Here is a 24,232-nt window from a genome sequence, read left to right on the forward strand (position 1 = left end):
TGCTCTTTTTCTCTAAACCTTCCCATCACTAGCTTTAATATGAAAAATATATCCGTTTCTCAACCCCATAAAAAGATAGGTACATAAGGCTTAACCTAATCAAATTTCCCGCGGAGCCGGAATTTTTTTCTATCGCAACAATTTTAAATTGGGTCCCAAAGCTTAGAGTTTTCAAGTTTTTTTTCTTTGGAAAAATGTACGATTTCCTGGTGTTTTTATGGATTTTCTGCAGTTTTTGTGTTCAAAATGGTGAGTTTCCAAGATTTTTCAATCAAAAATTCCATTTTTTAAAGCATTTTCCGCTTGCGAATGCCTAGATCGTATAGTTTTACTGCATAATTTTGGAGATTTTCGATTGATTTCCAGTCCGAATTATCCTGAAGCTTATTGTACTGGAATGGATTGTCATTGGCATTTTGTGGCTCCAAATGGTGCGCAAAAAGTTAGTTTTGAAAAAATTTCTGAAATTTTCGAAATTTTTTTTCACTTTTTGTTGAAAATCGGAAATTATTTAAAATTCGAATTCAGCAGATTGAGAGCTTTCAAACAAGTACAATCATGACTCGGTTGTGAAATTTTTTTATTGATTTTTGAATTTTTTTTGGATTTTGGGTCCCCCCACGAAAATCTTTAAACTACCGTAACCTAACCAATATTGGCGTTAATTTGAAAATTTTAATTTATCCAAACTCAGCTCCCCGAGAGCTTTCAAAAAAGTATAATCATGACTAGGTTCTAAAAAATTTTGGATTTTCGGATTTTGGGTCTCACCACGAAAATGTTAAAACTACCGTAACTTAACAAATATTGACGTGAATTTGAAAATTTTAATGTGTTTCAGTTTATCTCTTCATGAGCTTTCGAATAAGTACAATCATGCCTAGATTTAAAATTTTGGGTCCCGCCACGAAAGTCCAAAATTTAAAGGCGCATAGGTAGGTCAAAATTCAAAATGCTTCAAACCTAGTCATGATCATACTCATTTTGAAGCTCTCTTCAAGCTGAATTCAAAATTTTTAAAAAAAATTTCTCAAAACTCAATTTTCAGGTACATTTTAGCACGGATAACCTGGATATTCGGAAAAACTTGGATCAAATTTTATTTTACGATTTCAAAACTTCTCAATTACTGGAAAATAGCACGGAAAGCTTCAGGTAACCCAGTTATTGCATAATTTCCGCTGAAATTTACAGTTTTTTACTCCAAACTTTCAGATGTACCGGGGATGATCTCTGCTACTACACCAGCAAGTTTCAGTACCTCACAATTCGTTTCAAGACCCAAAAAGACGGGGAAATCGATAATTTTGGATTTCAAGCAGTGGTAACGGTTAGGGAAAGTGAGTTTTTAGAAAATTTAAAAAATTAAAAAAACAAATGTTTTTTGATTTTTTTCGATTTTTTCAGCTTCCAACTCCGCCGCTTCAACTAATTTTTTTTTCAATTTTTTGTACTTTGCAAATTTTATGTATTTATTCATTTAAATAATTGAACCATGTTTTAAAATAATAAAAATTAATTCAAATTCCCCAAATCCAGTGGCTCAATCCCGTGTTTTTCCCGGTCCAGGCGGGCGCTGTCCGATGGGTTTACCTGGAAAATTTCAGATTTTTTTCGAGTCAGATATTAAAATTTTTGAATTTTCGAGTCCAGCTCAACAATAGCTTTCAAATATGTATAATCATGACTAGGTTCTGAAAAGTTTCGAGTTTTCGGATTTTAGGTCCCACCACGAAAATGTTAAAACTACCGTAATCTAGCGAATAATGGTGCGAATTATACATTTTTGTAAATTTTTGAGTTCAGCTCACTGAGAGCTTTCAAATAAGTATAATCATGACTAGGTTCTAAAAAAATTTTTTTTTTGGTATTTTGGGTCCCACCACGAAAATGCTTAAACTACCGTAACCTACACATTTTTCATGCGAGTTTTAAAATTTTTACATATATCAGTTGCTCACCTTACCAAAAAACTTAAAAATAATCAGTATCCGGTCTAAATTCAAAAAATCGGGTCCCACCGCGAAAATTCACATTTTAAAGGCGCAGTGGTAAATCAAATTTCAAAATGCTCCAAACCAGGTCATGATTATACTTATTTTAAAGCTCTCAGCGCGCTGAATTCAAATTTTGCCTTGAAAATCAGAAAAAATCAAACCTGACTCAAATCCACGTCATCATACTTGGTGATCACAGTCATCTCGGCCGGGTCAAACCAGGAATAGCTGTTCGGATAGCTTTTCCCGACAATTTCAGACACTTGCAAGCCCATCTTACTAAAAATATGTTCCCGACGAAAATCTGCAGCGGTGCCTTGAAATCTCGAGTTATCACCGATTTGGAGCATTTTCTCGCGAGCCGCCTTATGCGTAAGGGCGTCCCAGGGCAGGAGTCTGGAAAATTTTTAGTTTTTCTGAATTTTTTTATATGAAAATTCGGTTTCAGCACGTAAAATTACCACTGGGAGCGGTTTTTTGTAAGATTTGGCTTAATTTGAAATTTTTGGAAAAATTTAGGCATTACGGTAGCCCCAATTCTGTGCAAACACTAAAACTTTAAATTTTGAGATTTGAGCAGTGAAAAACACGAGTTAGGGGTGAAAATTGCTGCTGAATTCAAAAATTTAATTGAAAATCTGAAATTTTCTGCTTAAACTTCTGAAATTTCAGATTTTCCAGGTATTTCGCAATACTTTCTGTAAAAATTTCGAATTTTCTCACTAAATCTCTTACCGTATTCCATTAGGGTCGTGCTCCTGCTCGGCGAGCTCATCATAAACCATCGAGCGGCTCGCCTCCACACATTCTTTGGCGATTTCTCGAAATTTGTCACGGTGCTCTTTGTAGAGCACAGAAGCTTCTGGATTTATGCACTTGTCGGTGTCCACGTCGTATGAGTAGAAGGATCTCTGAAAATTTTTTTAGATATTGCTTGGTGGGACATTAAAAAAAAGGAATTTTTAGGACTTACCCGAATTTTTTTAAAAATTCCTCCAACTGTTTCAGGAAATTCTTTAATATTTTGTTTTGCAAAAATTTGAATTCAGCATGCCAAGAGCTTCAAAATAAGTATAATCATGACTGGGTTTGAAGAATTTAGAATTTTGACCTACCTATGCGCCTTTAAAGTTTGCATTTTCGTGGTGAGACCCAAAATTTTAAATCTAGGCATGATTATATTTATTTGAAAGCTCTCAGTAAGCCGAACTCAAAAATTTGAAACATTTCAAGTTTGGAGCAATATTCGCTAGGCTACGGTAGTTTAAAGGTTTTCGTGGTGGGACCCAAAATACTAAAAATTTCAATTTTATAACTTAGGCATGATTATACTTATTTAAAAGCTCTTTGCAAGCTGATTTAGATTTTCAAAGAATTTTTCAAAATTTTCAGCAACTAACCTGCAAAACCACCAGTACCCGTCTCAGGCTATGCTTTTCCTTTTTCCATCCTTCTGGAAATGACCGGTTCAGGCATAACTCCTTGGATTTTGTGCAAATCAGTGGGTGGAATAGGTTTGACTGCTCAAAAATCACACGTGGTAGATCAGAAGCGTCCGGGAATTCCAGCGGAATGTGAATGTTGAATCGGAAAATTCCGCCGCCAAAAATCCCTTTTCGCACGAAAATCACACCGAACCATACTGAAATTTTGGGTTTTTCTAAATTTTCAATGTAAATTTTCGAGTTCAGCTCACTGAGAGCTTTCAAATAAGTACAATCATGACTAGGTTGTGAAATTTTTTTATTGATTTTTGAATTTTGGGTCCCACCACGAAAATATTGAAACTACCGTAACCTAGCGAATATTGCAGCAAATATGGAATTTTTTTTAATTTTCGAGTTCAGCTCACTGAGAGCTTTCAAATAAGTATAATCATGACTAGGTTCAAAAAATTTTATTGATTTTGGAATTTTGGGTCCCACCGCGAAAATATTAAAACTAACCTAGCGAATATTGCTGCTAATATGAAAATTGTTAAATTTTCAAGTTCAGCTCACTGAGAGCTTTTGAATAAGTATAATCATGACTAGGTTCTGAAAATTTTATTGATTTTGGAATTTTGGGTCCCACCACGAAAATGTCAAAACTACCGTACTCTTGGTGCGAATTATACATTTTTGTAAATTTTTGAGTTCAGGTCACCAAGAGCTTTCAAATAAGTATAATCATGAGTAGTTTCCAAAATTTGAAAATTTCGGGATTTTGGGTCCCACCGCGAAAATATTGAAACTACCGTAACCCAGCGAATAATGCTGTGAACATAAAAATTTTTCAAGTTTTCAAGTTCAGCTCACTGAGAGCTTTCAAATAAGTATAACCATGACTAGGTTATGAAAACCTTTGGAATTTTGGGTATTTTGGGTACCCACCACGAAAATGTTAAAACTACAGTAACCTAAAATTTTTTTTTCAAAATTTGAGTTTAGCAAATAATTTCAGATGAATTCAGGAAATTATAGAATATTCTTGAAAAAATCCTTTGAAAAATGAAAAAAAAAAAAAAATTTTTGGTTTAAAAACACAAAAAAAACGGGGTTTTATTCATTTTTTGCCTCAAAATCTCACAAAACGTCTGAATTTTTTACTTTTACAGTTAAAAAATTTGAATTTTCCAGTTTTTCGGTTGAAAAATGTCAACTTTTCACGTAAATTAACTCACGAAACTTATTATTCGCACTTGGCGACACAAAAATCCCATCGATCGGCGCTCTGCACACTTCTACACTGAAAAAATCGATTTTCAACTAACTTTCACATAAAATAACACGGATTTTCAGATTTTCCACAAAATTTTACGTTAAAAACTCACAATTCCGCCGCCAAAGCTTGCTCCTTCAGAATATTTCCGGGGATTTTCAGTGATTTTTCCAGTTTTTCTTGATTTTCTTCCATTTTCTCTGAAATTTTCCGGATTTTTCGATGATTTTCTAAAAATTCTAGTTATTTTTCTAGATTCTTGTTTTAAAAAAACCGATAATCCGTCTTGTGGGGCCCCGCGCACCCCTCTTCCCAGGAGGCAGTACGCAAACACCACACCTGACGACATATTGCGGACTCCGTGGTGCTGGGGACATTCTTGGCGGTTTTCATTGTTTTTTATGGTTTTTTACATGTTTCTATAGTAAAATTTGCTGAAAATCTCATTTTTTGCACTAAACAATTTGAATTTTCAGATTTTTCACCTGAAATTTTGAAAAAATGAGCAAAAAACCAGAGGTAAGAGGTTTTCCAGCCAAAATTTCTCGTAAAAACCGACTTTTTTGCAGAAAAATTTGAAAAAGAAGGCGGAAGCCGCGTCTGAAATCACTTTCAACGACAATTTCATTCAAATCGGCAACGTTAAGCTGTCGAATATCGATTTACGGAGCATTGTGCGGAAATCCGAGGAAATCTCGTTGGATGATGATTCGGAGACCGAGAAAAGTGCGGTTTTTGGTTAAAATTTGAAAATAAGAATAAAAATCTAAAAAACTAAAATTTTAAAAAAATGTAAAAAAAATTTTGGCTGAAAAATTTTTTTTTTGAAAAACTTCTCGAAAAAATTTTTTTTTCGAAAATGTTTTTTGAATCTGCCCAAAATTTCTGAAAATCAAGGATTATAAGTAAAAAATGACGCTGATTTCAAAAATCAACTCAAAATCCCACAATTTCAGCTCTCCAAAACGATCCGGATTTCATGAAGTCGCTCGACGAGTACGCGTCGGAAAAATCCAAGGAAATCATCGCCGCCACGGTTTCGTCGGAGAAAATCAAGGAAGTGAGATTTTTCATGTTGATTTTCAGATTCAGCGTCATTTTTTACCCTGAAACTGAATTTTAAAGCTTTTTGTGCAAAATTCCGTAAAATTCAGTGTTTTGGGGTACTGTAGCTACAGTAACCCAACATTTTGAAAATTGGCGCTAAATGTTCACAAAAACGCGGATTAGGGTAGTTTTTAACGCTGAATTCGAATTTTTGAAAGAAAAGCTTTAAAAATTTGGTATTAATCGCTAAAACTTTGAAAATTATTTTAAAAAAAGTGAATTTCAGACTCTCAAGCTCAAAATTTTTACATTCCGAGTCAATTTTCAAATTCACCGCAGTTTTCTACCCCTCACACTGAGTTTTAAAGCTTTTTGTGCAAAATTCCGTAAGATTCAGTCTTTTGGGTTACTGTAGTCGGTGTTTGCACAGAAATGGAGCTACAGTAACCCAAAATTTCAAAAATTAGGCCAAATGTTCTGGAAAAATGTCAACGGAGGTAGTTTTAGTGCTGATTTCAAATTTTCATAAGAAAAACTTCAAAAATTTGGTATTAATCGCTAAAACTTTAAAAATTATGAAAAAATGTGAATTTCAGACTTTCAAACTCAAAATTTCGAAATTTTGAGTCAATTTTCAGATTCACCGTAGTTTCCTACCCCTGATACTAAGTTTTCAGAAATTTTGTGCAAAATTCCGTAAGATTCAGTGTTTTGGGTTACTGTAGTCGGTGTTTGCACAGAAATGAAGCTACAGTAACCCAAAATTTCAAAAATTAGCGCTAAGAGTGTACAAAAACGCAAGTTAGGGTAGTTTTTAACGCTGAATCCGAATTTTCACATAAAAAATTTCAAATTTTCAGTCTCCTCCTCCAGCCGTCAGCTCCGTCAAAAAGGCAGTGAACCTCACAAAGCCCGTCACTCAAAGCATCAATATCCAAGTGATTCGAAAAGAAGATCAATGCCAAATGGAGAAGAATATCAAGAAAAATGCCAAGAAATCCGGCAAAAAATCGGCAAAATCCGGCAACGGAGAGGTTCTGGTCAACCCGGGAGGCTCCAATACTCCACATTTTGCGACTCCGGTGGATGTGGAGAGTCTTTGGTGTCAGGAGAAGGATCCGGATGCGAAACAGCTTCCGTCGTTGCTGGAGAGCAAGCTTTACCTGCAAAATGCCGATGGTTAGTGATTTTTTTCTTCAATTTTTCATGTTAAAATTGGATTTCAGCGTCAAAAACTACCCTGGACGGCACTTTTCCAGAAGTTTTGGCTTAATTTTTGAAATTTTTGGTTACTGTAGCCCTATTTCTGTGCAAACACCGACTACAGTAACCCGAAACACTGAATTTCACGACATTTTGCACAAAAAGCTTGAAAATTCAGTGTTAGGGGTAGAAAACTACGGTGAATCTGAAAATTGACTCGAAAATTCAAAATTTTGAACTTAAAAATCTGAAATTCCCAATTTTTTCTAATTTTCTAAAATTTATTGACTCGTACTAAATTTTGAAGTTTTTTTTGTCAAAATTCAAATTCAACGTTAAAAACTACCCTAACTCACATTTTTGTGAACGTCTAGCGCTAATTTTCGAACTTTTGGGTTACTGTAGCCCCATTTCGGTGCAAACACCGACTACAGTAACCCAAAACACTGAATCTGACGACAATTCGCACAAATGGGTAAAAAATGACGGTAAATTCAAAAACTAACTTAAAAATTTGACTTTTCCAATAGAAAACTCAATTTTTTTGTTGAAAAATCAATATTTTCAGTGATTGCTCGAAAGCTCCTGGAGCCCTCGTTTGCGTACTCCTTCCAATTCACCGTTGACATCAATTTTGTGCTCACCGGAATCGTTCGTCAGTGCAAATTCACGTATTCCGGACGAAACACGTTCAAATCGTTCAACTACATGTTCAAGCACAAATACTGCGAGTCGGAGAATTTTCAGCTTTTTTATATGAGTGAGTTGGGGGTTCTGAAATGTTTTTAAATCTAGGAATTCCGTAAACTGTTGCAAATTTTTTTTGGAAGTTTTACAAAAGTTTTTGACATTTTCTAGGGGTTTCTATAATTTTTTAGGGCCTTCTAGAACTTAATAGGGGTTTCTAGAATTTTTTGAAATTTTCTGGAATTTTCAGGTGTTTTCCAAATTTTTCTAGAATTTTCTGGAATTCGCTGGAGTTATTTAGATTTTTCCTGAATTTTCTAAAGTTTTCTGAAATTTTCTGAAGCTTTCTGAAGCTTTCTAGAATTTTCTAGACTTTTCTGAAGTTTTGTGGAATTTCCGGGAGTCTTCCGGATTTTTCTGGAATTTTCTAAATTTTTGTAAAGTTTTCTAGAATTTTCTGGAATTTTTTGGAATTTTCTGGAGCTTTCTGGAATTTTCTAGAATTTTCTTAAACTTTCGGGAGTTTTCTGTAATTCTCTAAAATTTTCTGGAACTTTCTACATTCTAATTAAATTTTCTAGATTTTTCTAAAAATTTCTGGATCTTTTCTGGAATTTTCTAGAATTTCCTAGAATTTTTTGAAATGTTCTGGATTCTTCTGGAGCATTCTGAAGTTTTCTGGAACTTTCTACATTCTAATTAAATTTTCTGGATTTTTCTAGAATTTTTTGAAGTTTTTTGGAATTTTCTAGATTTTTCTAAAGTATTCTGGAGTTTTCTGGAACTTCTTCGATTTGTTGCGAATTTTCAGATCGTTTAAAAAAAATCGCTCTAATTTCCAGACCACGAAGGCCGTTTCATGGAGGTACACGACACGCTGACCCTCAAACAAATGCTCATTGTGCACGGAGCCTTTCCCAAAGGAATCTACAATAATCTTCGAGGAGTCGGCCAGCTATTGTGTATTCCGAGATGTAATCAGACTGAAGATGACATTTTCGATCGGGAGTCGGATTTGATTCTCGGTGCTGCGTTGGCAAAGGTAGGGGTTTTCAAAAATTTCAGAAAATCTATAAAGTCATCAGAATACTCCAAAATACTCATAAAATTCCAGTGAAATCCAGAAAATTTCATGAAATTCAAGAAAATTTCCAGAAATTTTCAAACAGTTTCAGAAATTTTTTTTAGAAAATTTTAGAAAAATTCAGAAACATATAGAAATTACCTAAAAATTCCAGAAAACCTGTAATTGTATTCAGAAAAATTCAAAAAAATCCAAGAAAAGCTATAAAGTATTCAGAATATTCAAGAAAATTTTAGAAAACTTCAGTAGATCAAAAAGTATGTTTAAAAACTCAGAAAAATTCCAGAAAATTTCAGAAAATTCCAGAATATTCTAGAACATTTCTAGAAAAAATTTCACATGTTCAAACAGTTTTTTAGATGGGAAAAATTTGAAAATACTACAGTTTTTCCTGGAAAATTCGAAAAAAATTCAGTCAGAAAATTCCAGTATATCTGAAAAAATTACTCATAAAATTCTAGTAAAATCCAGAAAATTTCAGAAAATTTCAGAACATATAATTAGAATCTAGGAAGCTCTTGAAACTTCTAGAAAACTTCAGAAAGTTTCAGAAAAATTCCGAAACATTTTTCAATGATTCTAGAAAATTCCAGAAAACTCCAGACAACTCCGGGAAATTCTAGAAAACTCCAGAAAAATTCCAGAAAATTCCAAAAAATTTCAGAAAATTTCAGAAAATTCCTGAAAATTCCAGAAAATTTCAGAAAAATTCCAGAAAATTTCAGAAAAATTCCAGAAAATTTCAGAAAAATTCCAGAAAATTCTAGAACATTTCAGAAAATATTTAACAGTTTTTCCTGGAAAATTCGAAAAAAATTCAGTCAAAAAATTCCAGTATATCTGAAAAAATTACTCATAAAATTCTAGTAAAATCCAGAAAATTTCAGAAAATTTCAGAAAATTCCTGAAAATTCCAGAAAATTTCAGAAAAATTCCAGAAAATTCCAAAAACTTCCTGAAAATTCCAGAAAAATTCCAGAAAATTCCAGAAAATTCCAGAAAATTCTAGAACATTTCAGAAAATATTTAAAGTCATCAGAATATTCCAGAAAATTTCAGAAAAATTGTAGATAATTTAAGAAATTTCCTAAAATCCGAGAAATTCTATAAAGTCATCAGGAAATTCCAAAAATTCCAGAAAATCCCAGAAAATTCCAAAAACTTCCTGAAAATTTCAGAAAATTTTAGAAAATTTCAGAAAATCTATAAAGTCATCAGAATAATCCAAAAAATGATTTCAGAAAAATTCTAGATAATTTTAGAAATTTTCTAAAAATCCCAGAAAATCTATAAAGTCATCAGGAAATTCCAAAAAAACATTTAGGCATTTTTAGAAAATTTCAGAATATTCTAAAAAATTCTAGAAACTTCTAGAAAGTTTCAGAAAGTATTATGAATTTTTGGAAAGTCCTAGAAGTCTCCAGAAAACTTCAGATATTTCAGAAGCTTCTACAAAGTTTCGGAAAGCTTTAGAAAATTCTAGAACCTTCTAGAAAATTTTTTAAAAAATTCTGGAACGGTTTGGGGAATTCTAAATTTTTTGAAAAAATTTCAAAAATTTTTTAGGCATTTTTGGATTATCTAAATAAATTTATAAAAATTCTAGAAACTTTCAAAAAGTTTGAGTAAAATCTGGATGGAAGCTTCTAGAAATTTCTAGAAATTTCTAGAAAATTTGAGGAATTTCCAAACAATGTGAAAAGGTTCAGAACATCCTAGAAAATTGAAAAACACCAGAAAATTTCAGAAAATTCTAGAAACTTCTAGAAAATCATATGAAAAACCTTTACAAAATTTTGAAATTTTTTTTCGAAATTTCTAGAAAATTTTCAGAAAATCCTATAAAATTGAAAAATACTAGAAGCTTCTAGAAGCTTCTAGAAAATTATATAAAATTTCTGACTCATTTTTTTCAACCCTTCCTAATATCCCAAAAGCTTCTCCAGAACATGACTCGCCAGGAGGCCCAAATGAACCAGCACCTGCTCTTCCAAATGGCTCCGGATCGCCGCTTCTTCGAGCTCGCCCAGTCGACAGTTCACTACTCGGAAGCCGAGCTCCTGTCAGCCTACAACCAATACGATGAGCCCCTCCAACTTGTGCTCTTTTGCCAAAAAACTCAAAGTTCGCAGGAGCTCTTCGAAGATGCTCGGAAATTTGATCCAACTGAGATTGAGCTGAAAAATCTTTTGGCCGACCGGTTCCATCAGCCATATGACAATTGTACCGGGGAGGAGAGCGTGAATTTGGAGGTCAAGCTCATTTTGGAGCATCTGAAGAAGTCGAGATTCCAGACCAGAAGCGCGCTGGACTATATTGAGAAGGCCCTGAGAAATGAGGCGGTGAAGCTTATCAAGTCGGGGAAGAGCAAGAAGAATCAGTAAATTATGGATATCATTGTGCATCGGAGCAAACTTTATTTATTTATTTGTCTTTGTCTGTTTAAAATGTATAATTTAAATTGAAATGAATCTCATGGAATTTTTACGGATTTTTTTAAAGTTGGGAATTTATATAAATTTTAGAAAACAATTTCAGAATTTTTAGGAATTTTTGGGAAACTTTAGAAAATACACGAAACTAGAGAGTTCCAGAAAATTTATAAAGTGTCCAAAAAATTCCGGAAAAATTCAGAAAGGTCTAAAAAAATTCCAGAAAATTTTAGAAAATTTTAGAAAGTTCCAAATAATTTTCAGAAAATTTTAAAAAATTCCTAAAAAGTCCCAGTAACCTCTAAAAATAATTTTTTTTAATTCAGAAAAAAATCCTAAAAGTTCGAAAGAATCTATAAAATTATCAGAAAGTTCCAGAAAATTTCAGAAAATTCCAAAAATTCGCTGACAATCTATAAAGTATTCAAAAATCCCAGAAAATTTCAGAAAATCTCAGAATATTCTAGAACATTTCAGAAAAATTTAGAAAAATCCAGAAAATTCCTAAACATTTCAGAAAATCTATAAAGTTTTCAGAAAATACCAGAAACTTTCAGAAAATTCCAGAAAATTTCAGAAAATTCCAGAAAATTCCAGAAAATTCCTGAAAATCCGAAAAAAGCTATAAAGTATTCAGAATATTCAAGAATATTTTAGAAAACTTCAGTAGAACAAAAAGTATGTTTAAAAATTCAGAAAAATTCTAGAAAATTCCTGAAAATCCCAGAATATTCTAGAACATTTCTAGAAAAAATTTCACATGTTCGGAAAATTTTTTAGGTGGAAAAAATTTAAAAATGCCATAATTTTTCGGGAAAATTCGAAAAAATCCTAAAAAAACCCAAAAAACCCCCAGTCAAAAATTCCAATATATCTGAAAAAAAATACTCATAAAATTCTAGTACAATCCAGAAAATTTAATGAAATTCTAGAAAATTTCAGAAAATTCCAGAAAATTCAAGAACATTTCAGAAAATATTTAAAGTCATCAGAATATTCCAGAAAATTTCAGAAAAATTCTCGATAATTTTAGAAATTTCCTAAAATCAGTAAATTCCAGAAAATTCCAATAAACTCCAGAAAATTCCAGAAAATTTCAGGAAAGTTCAGAAAATTCCTAACAATTTCAGAAAATCTATAAAGTTTTCAGAAAATTCCTGGAAATTCCGGTAGATTCCAGAATACTCCTGAAAATTTTTTACATTTCTATAAAAATTTCCAATGTTCGGAAATATTTTTTAGGTGAAAAAATATTCAAAAACTCTCCCATTTTTTCTGGAAAATTCACGAAAAATCCCCAAAAAATGTTCGCAATTTCAAGAAATTCCTAAAAAATTTCGAGAAATTTTTCTAAAAGTATTTCAGTACATCTAAAATTTCATTGGATGACGTGTGTGTAATTCGACAGATTTTTTTTCGGCAAAAATTCAAATTGAGTAGGTGTTGCTATTTGCAAAAAAAAAACCCCTACAAAATGCTATGACGTCACAAAAAAACGTGGGAGTACTTCTACCGAATATAGTGAATTGAACAGTCCATACTACAAATTCACTTGTGACCATCACTCATTAAATCAGGAATCACGGGGGCCATCAGTTTCAACACCCACTCCAAAACAAACATGAGCTGATCTTTGGGAACTATTTGATCAGGTGGAGGAAGCTGTGGGCCGGTGTTAATATAAAAATGACAATGTTTTTAAAGTTTTTTTTATCTAATTTTTACTATTACTATATTTATATGCTTGATATTTCAAATTTCGGTGATTTCTGGATGTTCCAACCTACCTCGCCCACCTCTGAAGATTGTGCAGCTACATCGTCTGATTTTCCAGTCACGTCTTCTGATCTACCAGCTACATCGTCTGATCTTCCAGCTACATCTTCAGATCTTCCAGCTACACCGTCTGATCTTCTAGCTACGTCATCGGATCTTCCAATACAGGATTTTCCAGCTACACCGCGTGATCTTCCAGCTACGTCTTCTGGTCGTCAAGTTCAGGATGTTCTAGCTGCATCTTCTGATCTTCCAGCTACGTCGTCTAGTCGTCGAATTCAGGATGTTCTAGCTACGTCTACTGATCCTCCAGCTACATCCTCAGATCTTTCAGCTTCGCTTTCTGATCTTCCAGCTACATCATCGGATCTTCTAGCTACGTCATCTAAGTTTCCAGATGTGTCGTATGATTTTCCTGCAAAGTCGTCTGATCTTCCAGCTACATCCTCAGATCTTACAGCTACGTCGTCTAAGTTTCCAGCTGTGTCGTATGGTCTTCCTGCCAAGTTTTTCGGTCTTCCAGTACAGGATCTTCCAGCTACGTCGTCTGATCATCCAGCTACGTCATCAGATCTTCAAGCTTCGCTTTCTGATCTTCCAGCTACCTCCTCAGATCTTCCAGCTACACCGTCTGATCTTCTAGCTACGCCTTCTGATCTTCCAACACAAGATCTTCCAGCTACGTCTTCTGATCTTCCAGCTACGTCTTCTGATCGTCCAGCTACGTCTTCTGATCTTCCAGCTACGTCCTCAGATTATCCTGCGAAGTCTTCTGATTTTCCAGCTACGCCATCGGATCTTCCAGCTACGTCGTCTGGTCGTCAAGTTCAGGATGTTCTAGCATCGCTTTCTGATCTTCCAGCTACACCGTCTGATCTTCTAGCTACGCTGTCTGGTCGTCAAGTTCAGGATGTTCTAGCTGCGTCTACTGATCTTCCAGCTACGTCATCGGATCTTCCTGCCAAGTCTTATGATCTTCCATCTACGTCATCGGATCTTCCAGTACAGGATCTTGCAGCTACATCCTCAGATCTTCCAGCTACGTCGTCTAAGTTGACAGCTGTGTCGTATGATCTTCCTGGCAAGTCTTCCGATCTTCCAGTACAAGATCTTTCAGCTACGTCATCGGATCTTCCAGCTACGTCATCGGATCTTCCAGTACAGGATCTTGCAGCTACGTCGTCTGATCTTGCAGCTACGTCATCGGATCTTCCTGTCAAGTCTTATGATCTTCCAGCTACGCCATCGGATTATCCTGCGAAGTCATCTGATCTTCCATCTTCCTCTTCTGATCGTTCAACTACGTCGTCTGGTCGTCACGTACAGGATCTTCCAACTACGTCGTCTGATCTTCCAGCTACGTCATTGTATTATCCTGCCAAGTTTTATGATCTTCCAGCTACGTCATCGGATCTTCCAGTACAAGATCTTGCAGCTACATCCTCAGATCTTCCAGCTACGTCGTCTGATGTTCCAGTATCGTCATTGGATCTTCCAATGCATAGTCTTCCAGTAACGTCGCCAGATCTTCAATTTCAGGATCTTTCAGCTACGTCGTCCGACTTTCTATCTACTTCGTCTGATCTTCCTGCAAAGTCTTCTGATCTTGCTGCCCAAGATCTCCCAGCTCAAGATTTTCCAGCACAGGATCTCCCAGTCATGTCATCCGATCTTCCAGCTGCGCCATCCGATCTTCCCTCCACATCATCCAACCTTCTCTGCACAGTCTGCGGTGCTCCAGCCAGCGGTAGGCGATACGGAGCCGCCGCCGCCTGCCTTGCCTGCATCGTCTTCTTCCGGCGATCAGTCCTAAGAAAGATCCACTACACCTGTCAGGCACTAGGCAGGTGTGAGATTACTGTAGGTAAGGCATCTCAGGCAATTTTTCTCAGTACATGAAGCTTCCAGCATCTCGATGTGTTTGCCGGTACTGTAGAATGCAGAAATGCTTGGCGGCTGGGATGGATCCTCGTGGTAGGAACTTCGGATCTTAGAAGTTAAAAATCCGATTTTTTTTTAAAATTTCAGCAATACAAATCCGGGACCTTCTTGGGCCAAGGAGCTTATCGTCAAGATTATCCTCACGTCGGAATCTAGGTAGGATAGGCTCAAATTCCAGATTTTATGCCTGAAACTTGGCCCAAACTTCAAAATTTTGAAAAATCCTTGTGAAAATCGGATTTGTCACCAAAAATTACTCCTATCACTCATTTTTCAGAATTTTAGTGCAAAATTCCGTCAAATCTGGTGTCAGGTACGCAATCACCAGGCTACAGTAACCCAAAACACCAGATTTGACGCAAAATTGCACAAAAACGCCCATAATTGGGTACCAGGGGTAGTTTGAGGTGGGGAATTCGAATTTTGACGTGATTTGCAACAAAAATGTTGTTATAAAATCTAAATTTTCAGATTTTTCTCCGATTTTGGACTTAACTGATTTTCTGAGCCTACAAAGGACCCAGTGCAGCTCTGGAAACCAAAAATGTTTCCAGCAAACTTCTAGAGAAGCAACCTCTTCCGACATAAACTCATCTCTAAAACTAGCCATCGAGCATGCAAATTCATGGGCTCTGAAATTTAATTTTTATGAAAATTTCACGGAAAAAACTTCAATTTTATCGGAATTTGCCATCGGATTTATGCTAATCGATCAGGCATTCAAAACTGCGGAAGAAGCTGAAAATGGCTTCTGGCTCCTGCAAAATGGGACTTTTTTGGTCGAAAATGAGCACAAGTAGGTTTTTTGGAAATTTTCAAAAAAAAAATTTTTTTTTAAATTTTCCAGATCCTACTCAAAATATGTGTCTGAAATACTCAACTCAATAGCAGTTCCGTTCAAAAATCTGAAAATTGAAGAGTTTGAGTGCGTGATTTTGAAAATTTTGCTGTTTTTGTCAGGTGGGTGCCGAAAAATTTTTAAATTTTGGGAAAATCCTTTAAAATTTTCAGCCAATTCCCTGCAAAATCACAGGGATCTTGCTCCTCACCGCAAGTATTGTTTCAAGCTGCTCACGGAGCACCGGAGCCCTCCAGAAGCCGGGGAAATAATTTTACTGCTCAGCTCAATTAGGTGTGTCATAAAGTCATTTTATAATGTAACTAGAATATCTGATATTTTTAATGTTGAAAATTTTGACGACGATGTTAAAGTTGTACTTGTTGAATAAAGTCATGTTGCCAGGCACAGGCAAATTGTTTTGATTGTTGATATTTTTGAAATATTTGAAAATAACCTTGGGAAAAATCAGATCAAGCCAGAAAGTCTTTAGAGCTTTTTTCGAAGAAAAAGGAACAAAAAATCCACAAAAATTCTTCCTAACTTATTGTGAAATATTTTGAAAATATTTATTTTTTACTTCAAAAAAAATAGCTTAAACTTCATTTCACATTAAATTGCACAAAACTTGCTACGATGCACCATGATATCCATAATTCACTGGTTCTTCTTGCCCTTTCCCCGATAAACTTCATCGCTCTGATTTAATTCTCAAAAAAAAAAAATTTTTTAATTCATTCATTCAATTAGAGAACTTCCATTAGGTTTAGGAATACATTCTCAACTTTTCCATTATTAGGAAATTGTTGTAAAAACAACAACTATTACCTGTCTAGATGATGTATTCAGTTGAAGAGACACAGACATCCCACGCCCCTCCCTTTGGTCCCCGGCTGTCTTTGTCTCTTCATCTGACTACACTCTCTAGACAGGTAATAACGATAAGCACACAATATTGTGCATCTTATCAGTTTGACCAGACGGTCTCTGTCTCTATTTTTCGAAATTATATTTCTATGCATTTATTTTCTTTGCTTTCAATTTTGTGTAAGTTCTATAAGCCATAGTTTGGAGAAGAAGATTTAGATGTAGAAGTCTTAAATTTCAAAAAAAATTGGGCAGAACAGTCAAACATTTGTTTGCACATAGTAGTAAAATGGTTTTGCCATATTAATTTTTAAGATAACATAATCGCACTGGCAGACGCTTCGACGCCGAGTTCGACATGCGATGTTGCACACCTGAACCCAAATCGCGATCGGAAGTTTATCGACAGTCAACTGTATTTCTTGACTTCTTGCAATTGCTCAACGCAACTTGCTTTGGCTTCAAGTAAGTTTTTCTGAACTGAAAGTTAGACTTCAAAATTTGAAATTTTTTTTAAAGCCAATTTTTTCAGCCATTTTTCTGATCTCGCTTCTTTGCAGCTTTGAATTGAGGTTTATGTGCGGATTTTGCTTTGTTAAGAATACATTGTAAGAAAACAAAAAAAGTTTGGAAAAAAATCCGTCCAAAAAAATTTTTTTTTGTCGCTCGTCAAAAAAAATTTTTTTTTTTCAAAAATTTTTTTTTCGAAAATTCTTGATTTTTTATACATAAATGATGTAACCATGTGCAAACTATTTTTACTCATACAAAAAATTTGAGTATGCAATTTGGATCTCGAGAAATACTCCAAAAACTCGAAAATAATTCGAAAAAACTGTGTTTTCTGTTATTGTTTTAGTGTGACGCAATAAATTGAAATGTTTTGTATGTTTAAAAATAGTTTGCACATGGTTACATCATTTTTGTATAAAAAATCAAGAATTTTCGAAAAAAAAATTTTTGAAAGAAAAAAAATTTTTTTTGACGAGCGACAAAAAAAATTTTTTTGGACGGATTTTTTCCCAAACTTTTTTTGTTTTCTTACATTGTGTACTAAACTAAGCAAAATCCGCACACAAACCTCAATTGAAACCTGAAAAGAAGCGAGATCTGAAAAATGCCTGAAAAAATTGGCTCCGAGTACGGGCACTTCGGACGGCCAAAAAATTTTGTGAACAAAATGAAAGATCATAGTTGATAACATAAATTCCCATAGTTTCAAAAAAATCTATAAAAGGCAAAAAAAGTTATGATTTTTGACCCGGAACTTATTTGGTGACCTAATATACAGACCAACGGGCAAAAAGTGTACGGCTGAAGTTAAAGGTGGAGTAGCGCCAGTGGGCAAATTGTTAAAAACCACTTCTTTGGTCCTAAAATGACCAAATATCATGATAAAACTTTTCAAAAATTTTTTGAAAATTTTTTATTTACTGTCAAAAAGTGGCAATTAATCAGTTTTTGCCACTCATTATTTTGGAAGTCGACTAAAAAAAAAAAATTTTTTTCGACAGTTTTTATGTTTTAATACTGTTTAAATTATTTGTATAAAACATATAACATTGTAGGGGTCGAGACATGTGACATTTCTTTAAATTTCCTCAAATGCTCGTATTTTTCAAAAATTTGGCAATTTAGGCGCTACTCCACCTTTAATTCTATATTACTCAATAAAATATGATATTCTAAAATTAATTTAAAAAAAGTCAACAAAATTCTGAAACTTGAACCTTTTCCCTAATTTTTTGAAACTATTTTTAGATCCTTCTAATATTTATTGGAATTTCTTTCTAAAAATTTAAAATATTCTGGTTTATTCCAAGGCTTTATGACACGTTCTAAAACTTTTTGAGTCCCTCTAAAACTTATTTATAAAACTCCAATAATATCATTAGCAACTCTTTAGATAACCTAAAATCCTACAAGATCAACTCAACTCAATGGGATTCCTACATAGCTCTGTCGCAATGGAATGGCGGGGAGAAGAATGAAGCGTGCTGGAAGTCGGTTGATCGACATTTTGCGTTCCATTTTTGCGGGGTCTTTGGAGGACGTAAGTCTCGATTTTGACAAAAAAAGATAAACAATCAATCTAATTTCTAAGTCGAAATCAATCACGCTTGGGCTATGCTGAAAGACTGCCATGAGAGCCGAAAACAACCGACGTGCATTTTAAAGTTTGTGGAGATGCTGAGAGTAGGAGTATTTCGATGTTTTGTTAAAAATAATTCAAATTTTTAGACATTTTTTACATTAGGAATTATAATTTCAGTTTTTTTTTCGAATAGAAACATAGCAACTAATGGTATTTGTGTAGTATACCTGGCCCAAAGATGTTAAAGATGGAGTAGCGCTAGTGGGGATTTTGTCTAAATGCACTTATAATGCTCCAAAACAACCGAATATCATAATAAAACACTCCAAAAATTTTTAGATTTTTCATAATTTCCGGTCAAAGTTTTGGCAAATTGCCAAAATTTTGAAAAATACGAGCATTTGAGGAAATTTAAAGAAATTTCACATGTCTCGACCCCTACAATGTTCTAATACAAGTTATTTGAACAGAATTAAAACATAAAAAATGTCGAAAAAAAATTTTTTTTGGTCGATTTCCAAAATTATGAGTGGCAACAACTGAGTAATTGCCACTTTTTGACAGTAAATAAAAAATTTTCAAAAAATTTTTGAAAAGTTTTCTCATGATATTTGGTCATTTTGTGACCAAAGGAGTGGTTTTTAACAATTTCCCCTTTGGCGCTACTCCACCTTTAACTATTCTGAAAATTTCACGTGACTTCAGAGTTTTTCTCAGTCTAAAAATGCAAATTAATTTCACGGTTTGATTAAACTATCATTTTTGAAAAAAATTAATGGAACATGTATTATTGAATGTTACTCAAAAAAAAATCAAATAACAAAAAAGTGTGTTTTTTTTTCATTTTAGGATATCGCTGAAAGCAAAACAACCAAAGCGTTCTGCCGTCGATATTATCATTACATCAACAATCGACTAACAATAATGAATGTACCACTGGAAAATTCCGAATATATTATGTTTTTTGACCAGAAACAGAAGCTGTTAGCTCTGAGAGTTGCGAAATTTGCCGGTGAGGTTAAACCAGTAATTTCACTCTCGGAGATGGAAAATGTATTAAATAAATCTACAATCGCTTGCTCCGAGTCCAAGAGTGAGTTATACTTTTTTTTAAAAAGGAAAGTACATATATCTTAAATTTTACAGAAAAGTTAAAATGTCTGAAAGTTGAAAAGGAAATTCTACGTTTTCTTAGTTAATAATGCCTAAATTTCCAACCTTAGAATGTCTGAAATTTTGAATTTCAAAACGGAAAAAATTTGGAGTTTTCTACCTAAAACTGTTTCAAATTTTAATTTTGTAAGAAAATTATCATGTAACAGGGTCTAAAGTTTTGGTTTTTTTTTGGATTTTTTATTGGAGACTGTTTGGAATGAAAATGTTCTTAAGTGAAAAAAACTGAAAATTTTAATTTTCTGTTGAAATGTCAGGCATTTCAATTTTCTTATTTAAAATTTTCAAAAGTTTCAAATTTAAAAAGCTAATAATGTTCAATTTTCAGGAGCTGTAAATGCATGCGTTGTAGAATTTTTCATTTGTTATACGATGTTCACCGAGGCCAATTGTACGGAAAAACACGAAAATTGTGTTTCAAAAAGCATGGCGTCGGCTGACTGCAAGGGAACCCTCACATCAGTTTTATGGAATCGGATTGATGATATCTCTGCAATTTTATTTCTCATTGCTTTCTTTGTTTTTGTGGGAGCTTATGTTTTTTTTTCGCTCAAAAAGCGTACCGAGAAAAAGCGAAAAATATTGCAGGATGGTTCTTTGGAAATTTGAAACATGGTGCGAAAAAATTCTAAAAGTTCCAATGTTTGCTAAACCTGTTTGAGTAAAGATTTTTACTTCAAACAAAAGAATTCTGACTTTTTTTACATGTTTTTAAAGGATTAAAAGGATTAAAGGACGATCCGTTTACCAAGTGCTATGCACTGCGGATCTGGGATTCAGGTACACTCCCTGGTGGTGGTCCCAGGTCTTGCGCCCGCCGTATTGCTGGCTGCGCTGTTTACAAAAGTGCTGACTGTTGTAAGTGTACAGAATGATGTTTTCCAGAACAACATGCACAACGTTTGGTGTTTCTGCACTGCTTGGTCGTATGATGTCTCGTCAGGCAATTTGCGCATAACTTTTTGGTTCTGATGATTTGTCTGAATTCTTCGCTCGTGAGCTCACATCTCTTTGGAACGTGTGGTCCGGAGCACATTGAACAAGTGGTATTCTGGTTGATTTCTGGTTGATTGAATCTGGTTGATTGAATGGGAATGAGAATGGCAGGAATTGAAGCATGCGCCCTTTCCTTGGCTTGTAATGCTCTTCTACCCATTCTCCTGAAAATTTTTGAAAATGTTGCTGTTTTTGTCAGGTGGGTGCCGAAAAATATTAGAAATACCGAAAATCCGTAGATTCTGGTGTCAGGTACGCAATCACCAGGCTACAGTAACCCAAAACACTAGATTTGACGACATTTCCTGCAAAACCGCAAAATCAAAATTTTTCAGCCAATTCCCTTCAAAATCACCTGGATCTTGCTTCCCACCGCGACCACTGTTTCAAGTTGCTCACGGAGCACAGGAGCCCTCCAGAAGCCGGGGAAATAATTTTACTGCTCAGGTCAATTAGGTGTACCATCATGTCATTTTATAATGTAACTAGAATTTCTGATATTTTTAATGTGGAAAATTTTGACCACGATGCGAAAGCTGTACTTGTTGAATAAAGTTGTAAAGTCAAGTTGTCAGCCACAGGCAGGCACAGGCAGGCACAGGCCAGTTTTTTCTTCAAAAACTGAAATTTTCTGTATTTTCTTCAATTTTTCGTTGGAAAATTGGAATTAAGAGAGTTTTTTTTTTGATATTCTATTTGAATTTCACACATTTTTTCTCAGAGAATATATTAGAAGTTAAAGTATTCAGTTCAAAAGTTATGTCAAAACCCATCCAAAAAGTTATAATAAATCAGAAATGGCACTCTCTGGGCTCCTTGACAGCTGCGCAGGTCTGATGGGTACCCGTCTCCCAACACATTTGCCGCCATGTCCCTTCATTCAGTATTGAATGTCGCCTTGTGTATGGTGACTTTCTTCTATTTTCTCTGGTTTTTTCGACATTTTTTGGGCGGTCTTCCTATTGATTTTTTGAAAAATTGTAAGTTTTAGATTTAAAGATTCAATATTTAAAGGAGAAGTGGATTTTTTTTTCATAGCTCGTTGTCTGTAACCTCAGTGTGTGGATATGGCCGGGGTACTGTAGTAGTACTGTAGGGGTACTTTAGGAGTACTGTAGTGGTACTGTAGGATTACTGTAGTTTAGGAAAAATTGACTTTCCGCTTTTTGAAGGGATTATGGGTTGCGGTTAGTGAGGGGATATGATCGGGGTACTGTAGTAGTACTGTAGGGGTACTGTAGTGGTACTGTAGGATTACTGTAGTTTAGGAAAAATTGACTTTTCGTCTTTTAAAGTATTATTGGAAAATTCTGGAAAATTCTGGAATGTTCCAGAACCTTCTGGAAAATTTGAAAAAATTCTGGAATGTAGTGAGATTGGTGAGATCCATCGTGGTGAGACCCATTGTGGTGCGACCCATGAATTTTGGCGGGAAATTTAAATTTTCTGTGAAAAGTTTTCTGGCGGGAAATTCTAATTTATTGAGAAACAAATTTGGCGGGGAATTCAAATGCTCTCAGAAACAACTTCCTAGAAAAATCTGGAATTTTCTAAAACAAAATCTAGGAACATCTAGAAAATTAGGAAGCTTTTAAAATTTTCTAGAAAAATGCCCTAGGATTTTCCACTTGGCCTCTCACACATGGGGGGAGGGGGTCTATACATTTTACCCGTATTAGTTTAGACTATTTTAAATTCACAAATATTTAACATTTTTCTTAAAAAATTTAATCGATTTTCTTTATGTCCCTGTAGGCACTGATATAATCATTTTATAATTCAAAAAAAAACTGGTTCTAGCTATTATAATCGAAATTGGTTTGTGCAATATCTAAGAAACCAGCCGTGGACCGCACCTCCGGCGCGGCCCCCGACTTCTGGAGCTTAAAACTAATTTTTCTGAAACTACCGTAATCATACAGTACACCTACCGTACCACTATTGTACCACTAAAGTACCCCGACTATATCCCTACACTAACCCCAACTCACTATCCCTCCAGAAGCCAAAACTATACAGACTACAAAGACTACATAGAATACAAACTATGGACAAACGGAATAAGCGCTTTATATATAGTAAATGATAATTACAGAAACTACGGTCAATATGTGTGCAGTGTCCCGCATGCCGACGATTTCCGGTCACATACAAACAAAACATAGACGGGCTTTAAAGCTGTGAGTAACAAGAAAATTGCTTTAAAAAATATTGTTACAAAATTAATTTTTTCAGGTCTTTTGGACAGTATCAAAACCTCTATAATACTTCACGTCTCTATTATGTTGGATGCATTTATCCGTTGGAACATGGACCGTGCGAGAGCAGATATTAAGAAAATAACATATTGGCTTAGGTGAGTTGCTCTGTTTTTTTAATCTAAAAATTTTCCTCCTTAAATCTAATGCTTTTCAGGCTGGATACACTGGTAGGAGAACCCATAGGAAAGTTGCAAATCAACCATAAGCAGACACTCAACTGGCTACTGGCGGTGCAGCGCTTCTACCCTTCTCAAGGGCTACATGAGGTGTGTGATATCAATATAGTTAACTTAAGACACGTTCTATTTGCAAAAAAGCATATTTTTTTAGTGTTGAGTAAGATTTTTCAGGATCTCTGTAACAGACTAGGTGTGGACAACTCATCGAGTGAATTCTGCTGAATACCCCCACACATTCGAGGACGAACATCCCTACATTCCTGCCGAGATCAATGCTGCAGTGTGGAACAATCAAGCAACGTAAACAATTCTGAAACAATTTAAATTTTTATCACAGCTCTTGTCTTTTTAAATGTATCACCGAGCACTGTATTTTTTTTTGATGCTTTAAATAAAATGTTTTAAATAAGAAATTCCTTAACTATATTTTAAGCTTATTTTTTTGTATTTAAAAAAACCTTTGCATATAGGAAGACTATTAGATTATAAATATCTAATTTTTGAAAAACCAAACTTTAAAGGTGGCCTTTTTTTTGTTTAGAAAGCACAAATTGAAATCGTTCAAAATTTTTTTCAATATTACTGAAATTAACTGAATGATGCTGTCACTAAAAAAAAAGAGGGGTGTAACTCTAATATATACAATACGGTAGCTACATATATATAAATACAGCAAAATATATACACAGCAATATTTTTTTCAGTTAAAAAAAAGTACTCAACAAGTTTCAAACCGCTTAAATATATTTAAAACTAATGCACCTACCCACAAACTCTAAATATGTCGTTTTTTTAATCCTTTTAGCATGTTTTGTGGGATTCTGAATTTACATGTACAGATGCCATATTAATACATGGGTCCTCACCTAATGCCCATACGTGTAAGTATGCATAGTAACTGTGATAATGTACACTTTTGATTCATTTTAAAATATTTTTAAAATAGTTTTTATAAG

At 34.4% G+C, this 24,232-nt stretch overlaps 6 protein-coding genes, 3 non-coding genes and 2 pseudogenes across 13 annotated transcripts; 7 read left to right on the top strand and 4 right to left on the bottom strand.

The window, feature by feature from the left end:
* Nucleotides 1–71: 71 nt before the first annotated feature.
* Nucleotides 72–1,524, top strand: Y69H2.17 (CUB domain-containing protein). Its single transcript, NM_001269893.2, has 5 exons — nt 72–249; nt 294–442; nt 1,049–1,155; nt 1,216–1,340; nt 1,408–1,524. Exons 1-5 carry the CDS (start codon nt 195–197, stop codon nt 1,482–1,484), a joined length of 513 nt encoding a protein of 170 aa, NP_001256822.1. The 5' UTR covers nt 72–194; the 3' UTR covers nt 1,485–1,524.
* ubc-19 (UBC core domain-containing protein) lies at nt 1,456–4,897 on the bottom strand. The gene is made up of 6 exons (NM_075246.8): nt 4,810–4,897; nt 4,660–4,724; nt 3,398–3,639; nt 2,733–2,908; nt 2,159–2,393; nt 1,456–1,593 (listed from the first exon to the last, which is right to left on the bottom strand). Exons 1-6 carry the CDS (start codon nt 4,890–4,892, stop codon nt 1,516–1,518), a joined length of 879 nt encoding a protein of 292 aa, NP_507647.1. The 5' UTR covers nt 4,893–4,897; the 3' UTR covers nt 1,456–1,515.
* Nucleotides 4,000–4,079, top strand: Y69H2.20. The gene has a single exon (NR_070190.1). It is a non-coding gene; the product is annotated as an Unclassified non-coding RNA Y69H2.20 (non-coding RNA).
* A 269-nt stretch (nt 4,898–5,166) lies between the features above and the next one.
* On the top strand, nt 5,167–11,250 carry Y69H2.7 (ATP-dependent DNA helicase). Of its 2 annotated transcripts, none has more exons than NM_075247.5 (7): nt 5,167–5,216; nt 5,267–5,423; nt 5,654–5,757; nt 6,605–6,923; nt 7,516–7,707; nt 8,477–8,676; nt 10,665–11,250. In NM_075247.5, the coding sequence occupies exons 1-7, from the start codon at nt 5,199–5,201 to the stop codon at nt 11,100–11,102; spliced, it is 1,428 nt and encodes a 475-aa protein (NP_507648.3). In that variant the 5' UTR covers nt 5,167–5,198; the 3' UTR covers nt 11,103–11,250. The 2 variants fall into 2 exon arrangements, with proteins under 2 accessions (NP_507648.3, NP_001263930.1); NM_001277001.3 differs by having other exon boundaries at nt 5,175–5,216; nt 10,656–11,204.
* On the bottom strand, nt 9,145–9,293 carry Y69H2.26. Its single transcript, NR_070191.1, has one exon. It is a non-coding gene; the product is annotated as an Unclassified non-coding RNA Y69H2.26 (non-coding RNA).
* A 265-nt stretch (nt 11,251–11,515) lies between the features above and the next one.
* On the bottom strand, nt 11,516–11,662 carry Y69H2.19. Its single transcript, NR_070192.1, has one exon. It is a non-coding gene; the product is annotated as an Unclassified non-coding RNA Y69H2.19 (non-coding RNA).
* Nucleotides 11,663–14,585: 2,923 nt separating this feature from the next.
* On the top strand, nt 14,586–16,127 carry nhr-241 (Nuclear receptor domain-containing protein; the record flags this gene model as incomplete). The annotated part of the gene is made up of 6 exons (NM_075248.4): nt 14,586–14,790; nt 14,835–14,900; nt 14,955–15,023; nt 15,339–15,663; nt 15,715–15,827; nt 15,879–16,127. 6 exons carry the CDS (start codon nt 14,586–14,588, stop codon nt 16,094–16,096), a joined length of 996 nt encoding a protein of 331 aa, NP_507649.2. The 3' UTR covers nt 16,097–16,127.
* Nucleotides 16,128–16,672: 545 nt separating this feature from the next.
* Nucleotides 16,673–21,233, top strand: Y69H2.9 (uncharacterized protein). The gene is made up of 7 exons (NM_001380864.1): nt 16,673–16,752; nt 16,888–17,037; nt 18,479–18,625; nt 18,677–18,768; nt 19,517–19,760; nt 20,169–21,035; nt 21,172–21,233. Exons 1-6 carry the CDS (start codon nt 16,722–16,724, stop codon nt 20,447–20,449), a joined length of 945 nt encoding a protein of 314 aa, NP_001366972.1. The 5' UTR covers nt 16,673–16,721; the 3' UTR covers nt 20,450–21,035; nt 21,172–21,233.
* On the bottom strand, nt 20,683–20,915 carry Y69H2.18 (annotated as a pseudogene). Its single transcript has one exon. A coding segment is annotated over exon 1 (233 nt).
* Nucleotides 21,166–21,389, top strand: Y69H2.16 (annotated as a pseudogene). Its single transcript has one exon. A coding segment is annotated over exon 1 (224 nt).
* Nucleotides 21,390–21,704: 315 nt separating this feature from the next.
* On the top strand, nt 21,705–23,685 carry Y17D7C.1 (Transposase). 2 transcript variants are annotated; one of them, NR_102116.1, is made up of 5 exons: nt 21,705–21,816; nt 22,932–23,016; nt 23,072–23,192; nt 23,252–23,363; nt 23,448–23,498. NR_102116.1 is itself a non-coding variant. In NM_075250.3 (4 exons), the coding sequence occupies exons 2-4, from the start codon at nt 23,119–23,121 to the stop codon at nt 23,496–23,498; spliced, it is 237 nt and encodes a 78-aa protein (NP_507651.2). In that variant the 5' UTR covers nt 22,931–23,016; nt 23,072–23,118; the 3' UTR covers nt 23,499–23,685. The 2 variants fall into 2 exon arrangements, 1 of the variants encoding a protein (NP_507651.2); NM_075250.3 differs by lacking the exon at nt 21,705–21,816 and having other exon boundaries at nt 22,931–23,016; nt 23,448–23,685.
* Nucleotides 23,686–24,232: the final 547 nt, after the last annotated feature.

This window comes from Caenorhabditis elegans, chromosome V (assembly GCF_000002985.6).
Source record: "Caenorhabditis elegans chromosome V".
Classification (NCBI taxonomy): Eukaryota; Metazoa; Nematoda; class Chromadorea; order Rhabditida; family Rhabditidae; genus Caenorhabditis; species Caenorhabditis elegans.

Coding starts and splice junctions, on each gene's coding strand:
- Y69H2.17 (NM_001269893.2), top strand. CDS start 195: ATGTACGATTTCCTGGTGTTTTTATGGATTTTCTGCAGTTTTTGTGTT. Junction 443..1,048: donor CTCCAAATGGTGCGCAAAAA/GTTAGTTTTGAA, acceptor CTCAATTTTCAG/GTACATTTTAGCACGGATAA. Junction 1,156..1,215: donor AATAGCACGGAAAGCTTCAG/GTAACCCAGTTA, acceptor CCAAACTTTCAG/ATGTACCGGGGATGATCTCT.
- ubc-19 (NM_075246.8), bottom strand. CDS start 4,892: ATGGAAGAAAATCAAGAAAAACTGGAAAAATCACTGAAAATCCCCGGA. Junction 4,725..4,809: donor CAAGCTTTGGCGGCGGAATT/GTGAGTTTTTAA, acceptor CGATTTTTTCAG/TGTAGAAGTGTGCAGAGCGC. Junction 2,394..2,732: donor CACGACCCTAATGGAATACG/GTAAGAGATTTA, acceptor AAAATTTTCCAG/ACTCCTGCCCTGGGACGCCC.
- Y69H2.7 (NM_001277001.3), top strand. Junction 5,758..6,604: donor CGTCGGAGAAAATCAAGGAA/GTGAGATTTTTC, acceptor TCAAATTTTCAG/TCTCCTCCTCCAGCCGTCAG. Junction 8,677..10,655: donor TCGGTGCTGCGTTGGCAAAG/GTAGGGGTTTTC, acceptor ATATCCCAAAAG/CTTCTCCAGAACATGACTCG.
- Y69H2.9 (NM_001380864.1), top strand. CDS start 16,722: ATGCATTTATTTTCTTTGCTTTCAATTTTGT. Junction 17,038..18,478: donor GCAACTTGCTTTGGCTTCAA/GTAAGTTTTTCT, acceptor GCAACTCTTTAG/ATAACCTAAAATCCTACAAG. Junction 18,769..19,516: donor AGTTTGTGGAGATGCTGAGA/GTAGGAGTATTT, acceptor TTTTCATTTTAG/GATATCGCTGAAAGCAAAAC.
- Y17D7C.1 (NM_075250.3), top strand. CDS start 23,119: ATGTTGGATGCATTTATCCGTTGGAACATGGACCGTGCGAGAGCAGAT. Junction 23,193..23,251: donor AAAATAACATATTGGCTTAG/GTGAGTTGCTCT, acceptor AATGCTTTTCAG/GCTGGATACACTGGTAGGAG. Junction 23,364..23,447: donor CTTCTCAAGGGCTACATGAG/GTGTGTGATATC, acceptor AAGATTTTTCAG/GATCTCTGTAACAGACTAGG.